The sequence below is a fragment of the Girardinichthys multiradiatus genome, chromosome X, assembly GCF_021462225.1.
Source record: "Girardinichthys multiradiatus isolate DD_20200921_A chromosome X, DD_fGirMul_XY1, whole genome shotgun sequence".
Taxonomy (NCBI): Eukaryota; Metazoa; Chordata; class Actinopteri; order Cyprinodontiformes; family Goodeidae; genus Girardinichthys; species Girardinichthys multiradiatus.
This window is the reverse complement of record NC_061817.1, coordinates 37,051,031-37,062,837: the sequence shown is the minus strand read 5'-3', so window position 1 is coordinate 37,062,837 and position 11,807 is coordinate 37,051,031. Positions and strand designations below refer to the sequence as shown.

The window sequence follows — 11,807 nt, the reverse complement described above, 5'->3', positions numbered from 1 at the left end:
GCATTAAATTTGAGGAAATTCTGAAACATCTACTTACTGATAAAAGGAACACAATGAATCATTGACTGTAATAGATTGTAGTAACATGATGACACAGGTATACATAGTTGTATGTCATCAGCATATCTTTTATTGATATGTTGCAATACTCAGTAACCCTAGCTAGTTGGAGCAGGCAGATATTGAATAGAAGGGACCCGAGAATAGTCTTGAGGAACCCCACAACAGATCTTTGTTAATTCAGATTTTTTATAGAAAAATTACGAACTACTGTAGTCCTGGTTTACCGAGTAAGCTTTGGAATAAATTACAACAATGCCATAGAGTCCCACCCACGTTTCACGTGTTTCAATCTGTAGGTTACGATCAGCTGAGTCAAATGCATCACTGAGATGGAGTAAAACAAAGTCAGACATTTTGATGCATCAATGTTAGGATATACAGTATGTCCAACATTTCTATGAGCTCAGTTTTATTGCTGTCGTCAAAAACCCATCTGGAAATATAGATATATGTCAATGTTTCGAACGGATTTGACCCACATGCAGAAAGCAATTCAGGAGACAGAGTTTTAACGGTAAGACGTTTATTGACAGTATGTAGAAATGTTTAGGAGACTGGAACCGGGACACCAACTGTAAAATAAACAGAACCATAAGCAAGGGGAAACTTTGGACCTATATTCACACAAGATATTTCTGCCTTACTGATTTGAGGGAGAGATCCGCCAGAGGGGGGGTGGAGAGACCAGGAGGTTGTTGACCCGTGGGACCGGAGACAGTGATGTGCCAGGATGATTGATGGTCCAAGTGTTTCTGTAGTTGGTGCAATGGGAGGAGGAGGGTGGACAGGGTTCACAGAGGTAGATCCATGGAACGAAGGAAACAGGAGGCTGCCAGCTGGTTTGATCCAATGAGGAAACAGGAGGCTTGAGTCTTGGTTCATGGGGGTGGATAGCTGGACGGTATCCAGGCAGAGTTCGATGCTGAAGGCAATGTCAGGTTCAGGTAACCTGCAAGGCAACAAATCCAAAATTACAAAAGAGCAAAGCAAGGTCAAGGCAAAGGCAAAGTAATGTGGCATGAACTGTACCACAAAGGGCAACACTCTGGCAGTGAGTTGCTGGCAGCCTCCTCCTTAAATACTCCTCAGTAGATCATCAAGAAGATAGAGAACACCTGTCACCTCTCCTCCGGTTCAAAACGCCATCTAGAGGCTAAGAACAGAAATAGCACCAAAACAGACAGACATGGCACAGATCCTGACAATATAAAATAGTATACACAACCAGTCAAAAGTTTGAACACATCTTTTCATTCAGTTGTTTGTCTTTATTTTTTATCCCTACCTCTGGGAACTCCTTCAAGACTGTTGGAAAACTATTTCAGGTGACTACCTCATGAAGCTCATCGAGGGAATGCCAAGAGTGTGCAAATTGGGGCTATTTTGGAGAATCTAAAATATAAAAGATGATAAAAGAGTTATTTTACAATTTTTGGAGTGCTGCATAATTCTATGAACTTTTTCTTCATAGTTTTGATCTCCTCACTATGTATTTACAATATGTAAGGATTATGATTATTGATTGATTAATATTTATCACTGCAATGGACTGGCGACCTGTCCAGGGTGAACCCCGCCTCTCGCCCATAGACTGCTGGAGATAAGCACCAGCTCCCCCCGCGACCCACTATGGAATAAGCGGTAGAAAATGACTTACTGACTGACTAATATTAATCAAAAATTATAATTAAAAATCATAAATCAGGAAAATAATTTCTTAACCAAAAATCATTACTTACAAATAGAAATCAGAGATGTCTTCTGGTGTTGTGGTTATGAGCTCAAAGCTCTTTAATAATTTCAAGTAGCTATTCATCACTAATAATTGATAAATTATTAACCAAAACCCCCAACTGTCACTGTTTATTCAACCGCTTCACCGAAGGTGGGGAAACTTCGACTTTGTTTTGACAGATAAATCACTCTTGCACGAAATAAACACAAACGCTTTTCTTAATTATATATATGAAGATTTATTGAAGCCAAATAATCCTGATATACCATTATTCTGGTCCAAAACTTTCACCTAACTAACAAGAACTATTCTACACAAAGGGAATAAAAATGACTACCTAACAATAATAATTAAAGAAAAACATATAAGCGCATTTAGTGTCTATGAAGATTAAACCAGCAGTTTTATGGACAAAATGTGTAATTTGGGTTAAATGGAAAGAAATCCTCCTGGTGTTGATGTCTCGATCGCAGTGATCAGCTGATGAAACGGTGGGGCCACGCCCCTTTAGCCACAACCAGCTGATCGCCCCAAATCTTGAACAAAGAGTCATAAAACTCTGAGGCAGGAACTCAGTGGAAAATCTCCAGCAATAAAACTGGAACAAAGAGTGATCAGGCGAGGCCCAGACTGCAGCTGCTTTGAATGAAAAACGTTTAAAAGTCCAACTTCTAACTCCTGGCTGATTTGAGATCAGCCGGACAAACATTAACCACGATTCAGCAGCGCTTGCATAAAATACTTCCATCAATATTGCATGCAACAAGTTGATACCTTAGATTAACTACTGGTGATCCTACATCACCTTCACTATGCCTCATCCGGCCCAGACCTCTAAATGTGTACCTATCCAATCTAATGTAAAAAGAGCAAAATTACTTTGACGTGGATTTCTTCCCTCCACCGGATGAAGATGGGTCGGGTCTGAAGGAAAACGAGGGGGGGGATCACGTGTGCGTGTGTCATCAGTCCAGGAGGGAAAAATATGAAGAACCGTTTATTCGACTGAATCAACAAGGAGGAAACTCATCTCCTTGGAAATAAAACCTCTGTGGGTTTTTCACCTGCGCCGGGTGTCGTAGTGGTCTTCAATGAATCTTCTGACCTTCTTGTATCAGACAGATTTCCAGCTTTCAAGCTGTTCCGGGAATGGCCTTGTGGAGCATGTCTCTCCAGATATGCGCCTCCGTTGCGTCGTCCCGTCAGACACGCTGGAAATGGCAACGAAACTTTATTTTCTGCAGATTTTATAATCCCGGGTGACGTCAGAGCTGCGATGTCTGTTGAGCTGCACATGTTCAACTGTGTGACCAAAATGGATGACTCCATCAGATGTACAAAGTAATAAAAACAAGGAAAAGCCACTGAATGACAAAGGTAATTTATATATTTGTATAATATATAATAAAAGCGTTATCTCTGGTTAGGTTACCTCTGTACTACCCGTCTAAGTGTGAAACAACTTCTTACTTTACCTTATCTACATCTAAAACCTTGCATGCATTTTGGTTCAAATACAGACCAGAAAATTGCAGCTTATCTGGAATAAGAGCAGGTAGCTCATTTAGGCAGGAAGAGATACTTAAGCATAGTGGTTCAAAAGTTTATTTAAATTTTTGTGAAACATTTGAGATCTACCTTGATAATCCCATGGCACGCACTTTGGCTAATTCATAAAAGTGCTTCAGAGGTTAAAATGTGTAAAAGTTAAGAATATACAAGAAATACATTGCAATCATTTTAAATTATATGGTTTTACATATTTGTGCATGTCTACAGATGTTATGGTTTACCTAATTATCATTAACATTTAAAATTAGCTTTTAAAAGTAACAACAGTTGGGCAACTATTCTGTTTTTTTTGCAGCTGAACTTACAATTGGTAAATGTTTTAACCAATTGAAAACCAGAAAATTCTGGCACTGACTGAAACACAAAGGAAAAATTAAAGGACAAGAGGAAGGGTCAGACAAAAACAAAGACAGAAATAAAAACACATAGGTTACTATTGTTATAATTAAATTAAATTGAATTGTTTTTTTGTTTTTTTTGTTCTATTTGTTAGCGTGGAAATATGTCTCTGCATGTCGAACAAAATTATTCTAATGCTGATTTTAAAGTAATATATAATCCTTACATACATTTCATATGTGCAACTTTTTATGGTGAGGCACTTAAAAAGAGAAGAAAAGATGTTTATATTCTAAAACTATGAGAAAAATCTAATGTAAAATATCGTATTTTGTCCCCAGACGGATCCCAAGCAGAAAACCCAGTCTACAAAATCCAAATAAAATTCAAAATTCAATCCATCCAACACATATATACCTTACAAATGCTACAAAAGTCAAAAGATATCCAACAAAGAACAAGTTGTCAATGATTTTAGCCACTCTTCTGCAGCATCCAGGCTTCCTCTGACGTCCAGCTTCCTGTCGAGCTGCCTTCACTTCATCCAGGATCAGTTTCAGAAGACCAACATCACCGAGTTGACCCAGAGGAAAAATCCTCTGCTCTGGTTTAAGGTGTCCAGTCTCTTCATTGACCTCTGTGTGGGAAACAAAACTGATAATTCTGCCTCTTATTGTTTAGTCTCTGTATATGGCTGTAAACACATTTCAATCATCTTTATGTAAACGGTTTACATTTATACATATAGACTTAGTTGGGATTTTAGTTTTTGTAGACTTAAGGCTTAAAATGTGGTAAAAAGCAGAGATGGCGACTTGATTTTGTGTCTCTGACTGAATTTGCATTTCAGTAGCAAAAATGTCAGACTCATCTTAGACTTGTACCCTAAAAACCTGAGATTGGACTTGGACTATCTGAGACTTGAGTCTTAGTACCAGTTTTTATCTCCTGTAATGAAGAGCGAAAAGAAGCTGGTATATGAGCTCCAGACTGCAGCTTCTGCACATGTTTTACTGTGAAAGGATGTGCTTGATTATTACCCAGTGATGTTGGTGGATTATTATGCCTTAAATTTGAACATCTTTACTATTTAGAATTGAAAATACATGTTTTAAATGTAGATTTAGAAAATTGTTTCCCAATATTATTAAATCGTCTCTAGCTCAGAGTGAGGAAAAGAAAACCCTCCAAACCAGATTTAAGTAACACAATATAATAAAGGAGTGAATAATATAAAGACAGGAATAAACCGCTGTTAACTTAGTCATTACAGAGACATAAAAGCAGAAATTCAACATTGACAGGTTTTTCTTTCTTTCTATTATTTTTCTTAGAGCTTAAATCCCTACTTATATTTCTAATGAGGTAAATATTACTTTTGATAAATTTTCAAAATAATGTAAACCAGCCTTTAGAAGATTTTTGGATGGTGAATTTAAGTTAAAGGTAAATACTTCAAAGATAATTGTTAATAAATATTAAAACATTGAAAGATAATTATTAAATGTTCATGTAATAATTTGGGCTTAAGGATAAACAGTACAGGTTTGTATTTCTAGCCTACAGCAATGCAGAGGCGCCAGATGATAAAATATTTATTTCAGTCGTCGAAGACTTGAGATTTGACTTGGAATTGAAAAAATGACTTGTAAATACCTCAGTTTTAAAAAACATTTGCAAGTCAATAAACACATAATTAGAAAAAAAATATATTTTTATCTGTTTTTTTAAGGGACATTGGATGAAAACATACCTTTGTGACCTTTGGTTCTCTTCATAAATCTTTTGCCCTCAGCACACGTCTTACTTTGTTTATCACAACAATGGTCCAGATTAAAGAGGAAGCTCACCAGAATGGATTCAAGCACACTGAGCCATACCAGGGTGAACACTGCAGCACAGAGGTTGGCTGGGATAAAAGGCAGGGATTCATTAGAGCTATGTGGACTGTTGTTTCATGCAGTAAACTCTTTCAATAAGTCAAACATTTGGTCTAAATTATTGGTTTCTGCTCACCGATAATTGGAAGGTCTACTTCTGTGGAGGGCAAAATGTCCTTCAGAATCAGCAATAAGACAGAAATGGACAGGAGCACTGTCACTTTAAAGCCAAACTTTTCACCCAAATCCACAGAAATAAAAAAGGAAGCCAAATCCAGGACCAGTAAGTACACCAGGGGAATGATGAAGTTTATGACATAAAGAAAAGGCTTTCTCTGGAGCGTCACCTGGAACAAACGTCAGATTAGGGTCAGATGGACTTAAATAACAAGAAACTTCACTTAGATATGTTCTTACAATGTAAACAAGTGTGCTGTGGTTTCTCTCTCCGTTGGTTATATGATCCTGGAGAAATTCCATGTCTCTAAGGTCCCATTCGCCTTGAGTGACCATATACCGCTTTGACAGAACCATCAGGTTCAGGTAATCTTTGACTGATCTGAAAACCAAGGTGTTCACTGTGCACAGAACAGAAAAACGTTTGATTCGTCTTCCTGAAGGAACCCTGGATATTCATCTGACAGTCAGTGCTTTACCGTCAGCACTCATTGATACAAATGTGATGTTGCAACGTTGCACATCGAAGGGGAACTTGTAGAGGTTGAAGCGGCAGGTGAAGGTCAGCTTCTGGCGGGAAAACGTAAACATTGAACCGTTGGGATTCAGGTTGACCCAAGGATCTTCAAGGATGCTGCCGCTATCAGAGGCACTGAAAGCAACAAGGTTAGGCTCAGATATCTGACAACATAAAGTGAAGGTATGGAAGTTTTACTGATAACCTTTACTGAAATGGCAACAACTCTTATGATGCAGCAAACAGTGCTGTGAAAAAGCATTTTCACCCTTTTATAATTCTTCTTCTATTGCGTTTGTCACACTTACATATTTCAGATCATCAGTCAAGTAATAGGAGCAAAGATCTAAGTGAATACAAAAATCCGTTTTCAAAAAGCCATCCAAACCAACCAGATGGATGGTACATACTACTAAAACCTTGCTAAAATAAAAAACTAAAAAGGGTGACATGCATTTGTATTCAGTCCCCTAAGTAAATATCTTATAAAGCCACTTTTAGCTGCAGTTACAACTGAAGGTCTTTTGGGGGTTTGTCTCTACCAGCTTTGTAAAAAATGTTTTTTTGCAAAATATCTTAAACTCAGTCAGATCGGATGGAGAGCGTCTGTAAACATCAGTTTTCAAGTTGTGCCATAGATTCTCAGTTACATTTTGGTCTGGGCTTTGACTGGGCCATTCTACTATATGATATGCTTTGATTTAAACAATCCCTTTGTAGCTCTGGCAGCATATTTAGGGCCGTTGTCCTGCTGGAAGGTGGACCCCCACCCCGCTCTCAGGTCTTTTCCAGACTCTCTTCCAGTTTGTTTGCAAACTGCAAACAACACTTCCTTTGTGTTTCTTTCAACAATGGCTTTTATCTCACCACGTTTACATAAAGGCCAGATTTGTGTAGTGCATGATTAGAAGTTGTCCTGTCAACTCATTCTTCTACCTGAGCTGTGGATTTCTGCAGCTCCTCCAAAGTGATCATGGTCCTATGGGCTTCTTCTCCGATTAATGCTCTCTTTGCTGTGCCTGTTAGTTTAGGTGGACAGCCATGTCTTGGTAGGTCTGTAGGTCCACAGTCTTCCCATATTCAGATGGTGACGATTCTGCACTAAAGGTTTCTATCTCTATCCTCAGTAGCATACTGACTTACATTCATTTACGCAACTCCATTTCTGCCTAGCCTTGACCCCTAACCCCTGACAACTTAATTCATACCTATGTCCTACACCTAACCCTTAACCTTAAAAATGACAATACACCACATAAAGACCTTTGGTCTCCACAAGCCCTTGGTCTTCAAAATGTAGTTGATTATACCATGAAAGGTCCTAAAGAGGCAACAAAACAAGTCTACACACACACACACTCACTCACTCCTGTTCAATGGTTATATCCGGGATCCAAATCTTCGATCTTGGAATAGACAGCTCGTTTATCCCGCAGAAGTTCGAGCAATTCCAGGTTAGAAATTCATTTGTCCAATACTGAGAAAAAGAAATGCCGAGCTGTAAAGAGCTTTTCTGGCACTGAATTTCAACATATTGCAAACATTCCATCATATTGAATGTAGACTTTTACAGACTGGTGAAAACTCTTACCATTGTGGACCAGATGTGACTCGTGACAGTTTGAGACTTCTCATCCTGCAGATATTCAGATTATAATTAATTTTACATGTCTGCTCTATGTCTTTGATTATTAAAGCTCATAAGGTTCAGCATAAATGAATCACAACAACAGATTGTTTTGTAAAAATGCAAAAATATGGAATCACTTCTCTTGGCAGATGTTTGGTCAGTTTTTACGAACGCCGTACAGAAAAACATTTTTTCCTTCCTGTCTGACACTAAATCAGACAAAACCTTTTCTGTTCTACAAAAGTTGGGGTTTCTCTATTGCCAGCAACTTCACAGGTCTTTTGCTTTTGTTCTGGGGTTGATTCACACATCTCAAACCAGATCCCGTTCATCTCTGTGACCCAGAACCCAACTTCTTTCTGAATGTTTTGACAGCAGGACAATCCCAAGCTGCTCATGCTTGCATATTATTATTAGAATAAATGGACGTCGCAGTTTTAGGCATCTGTAAACGATCTTCAAAGATGGATCAGACCTTTGGAGTTCCAGAATTGTCTCCCTGATATCTTGCCCACTTTGTTTTTTATTTTCCCTGAATGTTTTAGATGTTGAGCTAAAATGCATCCACAGATGTCTCTTGAATTGACTCAGATGTTGTGAAATAACCTCCTCGAAGCTTATTAAGCAATGTCATCCTCTTTTAGGCTAAATGGTTTTAAGGTGGAGTAATCTTAGTTTATATAAACGTCTAAATTTGAAGTAAGTCATTTTGTCCAGCAATGAGTTCAGATTTTGCTTATGGCTGTTATATTGCTTGAACTTTGCTAACTGCTGCACTGGCAGGGTAAAAGCTTTTGGGGGAGGCTGTGTGATGTTATGGTGGCCTCTCCCTTACTGGAAAAACAAGACTTTTCACCACTGTAAGCAATCTAAATGCAGAGAGAAGATTCTGCAACCAGAAGAACTACCACACCTTCACCATCTGGGACTAAACTCTATCCTCCAACAAGTGAGTGTTCGCCTCTCCAGACTTTGGGAGTGCAGAGGATGGAACAACCTGGTGCCGACTTGACCTCAAACCCACCGAACACTAGTAGGAACAGCTTGGAGGCGCTGTTCAGGGCAAAATGACATGCAGCACCATAACGGCTGACTTGTGACACATGGTGGTTAAAGACTGGGATGCCTTCCCACAGCAGTGTATGACCAAGGGGGTGACCAGCATGGAGAGTATGTATGCGGTTCTCTCATACATTACAGAGGCATCCAATCCTTTTCTTCACAAAGGGTTAGTTTATGAATCCATCTGTTTATTTCCTTCCCAGTCTGGATAGTGCATATTTCTATGCACTGATATTTATCATCAACCGAAGAGTCTTCTCTGCTCCTTGTCTGCTCGACACTGATATGTAAAACTGGTCATCACTACATGCTTGTCGCCTCAATCCGTGGCATGTTTGTGTACAAAACCAGTCTGGGTAATGTTCCTTCTCACCTGACACCTCTTTGAGATGGAAACAAGCAAAACACAAGCTTTGCTCAACAAACATTCAGAAAATGGGGGTTCTAACAGTAAGTCCTGAACTGCTAAAGAAAGCTTTTGGGTTTTTGACACCTGATGCCTGGAAGAAGCTTCAATCTGACCTGCATAACTGTGTGGAAGTGTTTCTAGGTATGTTTTATGTAGATAACAAATGTTTGCAAAATAAAATCTGCGATCTCTTTGGGGCAACCCAGGATACATGAAGCAAATGAATGAATAAATAAAATAAGGAGGACACTTACAACCCCTAAAATGCCGTACAACACCATCGCCAGGTCCACTACGGTGGTGGTGGTCCAGTTTTTCACTGGTCGCATTATTTCTAGAGCCGTATTTGATGTAGTCAGGTTTAAGTGTTCCAGTAGACCATAATATGTGCAATCTGAAGACTGACTGCTGCAAACACCTGCTGGAAATGAGTCAACAGAATCTGGATCTGAACATGGACCCAAAACATATTCTGCTTCACGAGTCTTACTAGTAAAAAAAGGCAACTTTAGGAACAGACTTACCAGTGGACATCAGAAAAGCGAGAATCCATTGAGCTGCCATGGCTTTCAGCCTTCCATTCAATCTGAGTAAACCTTCATAAACTGCTTGCAAAACACAGGAACACAAAAGTGTAAATGAGACCTAGATGGATCCATTTAAATGCCTCCTGGAAGCTTCTGTTTGTTCATCTAATCTGCAGGAAAACGATTTATTAAATCCTTTCAATTGTTCTCCAGCAGCTGGAGGAAAAAGTAAACACCTCAGCGTGACACCATGTGAGAGGTTTTTATTCGGATGACCAAGCTCATGTTGTCTGTAACTGTAGAGCGTTTCTTTCAGGATCATTAAATGCACTTAAGACATATATGTCTCCGTAAGGCTTTAGCTGTAAACTGAGTTTTAAATGGTAACCAAAGTAAAAACTAGAAATTGTAAATTTGGTCTCTCAAGTCGCAGTGACACATTAATGCTCCACAAATTTACATCTTTGGTAGAAAAAACATGAATTATTTCGTGTAAATAAATGGTTTCATTTTTTGGAAAGGTCAAAGGTTACTTTCAGAACTTACAGGGTACTTTCTGGGAATTTATAAAGGTAAATGTTTGGCACTGACATAACTTTATCATAACTAAGAGGGTACTCCCAGACATTTTTAGGTTACTGTAGCAGAATGTACTAAAAGGTTACTTTTCAGACGTTATAGGCTACTTTCCCAGAACTTACAAGTTAGTTTTTTTTATTTACGGCTTATTTTTCTAAACTTACATTATTTTATCAAAACCTAAAGGTTATGCTACAGAACTTACAGTAAAGTTTCTGGATACATTCCTGGAGCTTAAATTTTAGTTTCTCAGAAGAGGAGCTTCCTGGTAACTTATTCAGCATTTACAGGTCACTTTCCATGGACTTACAGGTTTCTTTTTTATCTCTAGGGTGTCTTTTTAGAACATACTGTTTTTAAATGTCCTACATTTTAAGGGTAAAAATAAGGAAGTTATAAGGTACTTCTCTTGAACTTAGCTCAAGGTCCCAGCCTCCACCTGTCAGTGGATCAACAGCTTCCTGACGGACCGACAGCAGCAGGTGAGACTGGGGAGCATCTTCTCCCGATCCAGATCAATAAGTACTGGTGCCCCCCAGGAATGTGGATCGGCTGGTACACTGGTCCAGTCAGAACTACTTGAACTCAACTCACTCAAGACTGTGGAAATGGTGGTGGATGTTCGGAGAACACCACCCCCATACACCCCCCTCACCATCCTCAACAACACTGTATCGGCCGTGGACCACTTCGGGTTCTTAGGAACCACCATCTCTGAGGACCTGAGATGGTCTTCACACATAGACACTGTTTGAAAGAAGGCCCAGCAGAGACTGTATTTCCTGAGGCAACTCAAGAAGTTCAACCTTCCACAGGAGCTGCTGGTCATCTTCTACACTGCCATCATTCAGTCTGTCCTGTCTTCATCCATCTCAGTGTGGTTTGGATCATCCATAAAACAGGACAGGTCCAGACTGCGACGAATAATCAGGACTGCAGAGAGAATAATCAGGACTGACCTTCCCTCCATCTAGGACTTATACAGGTCTAGGGTCAGAAAAAGAACTGCTAAAATCTCTGCAGACCCCACACACCCTGCACATAAACTGTTCAGAGTTTTACCTTCAGGTGGCGCTACAGAGCACTGTTCACTAAAACCAGCCGCCACAAAGACATTTTCTTCCCCCAGGATGTTTCTCTGTTGAACATTTAATAGAGTACAAAACAACAGCATACAGATGTTGCAAATGCACCTTTTTTATTATATATGTGTATATTTGTATATTGCATATACAGTGCCTTGTGAAAGTACTCGGCCCCCTTGAACTTTTCAACCTCTTGCTACATTTCAGGCTTCAAACATAAAGATATAAAATT

At 39.2% G+C, this 11,807-nt stretch overlaps 1 protein-coding gene across 1 annotated transcript; it reads right to left on the bottom strand.

Annotated features, from left to right (window-relative positions):
* Positions 1-3,774: 3,774 nt before the first annotated feature.
* LOC124862184 (5-hydroxytryptamine receptor 3A-like) lies at positions 3,775-10,056 on the bottom strand. Its single transcript, XM_047356001.1, has 9 exons — positions 9,909-10,056; positions 9,639-9,805; positions 7,875-7,919; positions 7,651-7,760; positions 6,246-6,418; positions 6,007-6,167; positions 5,726-5,936; positions 5,463-5,618; positions 3,775-4,346 (listed from the first exon to the last, which is right to left on the bottom strand). The coding sequence occupies exons 1-9, from the start codon at positions 9,946-9,948 to the stop codon at positions 4,096-4,098; spliced, it is 1,314 nt and encodes a 437-aa protein (XP_047211957.1). The 5' UTR covers positions 9,949-10,056; the 3' UTR covers positions 3,775-4,095.
* Positions 10,057-11,807: the final 1,751 nt, after the last annotated feature.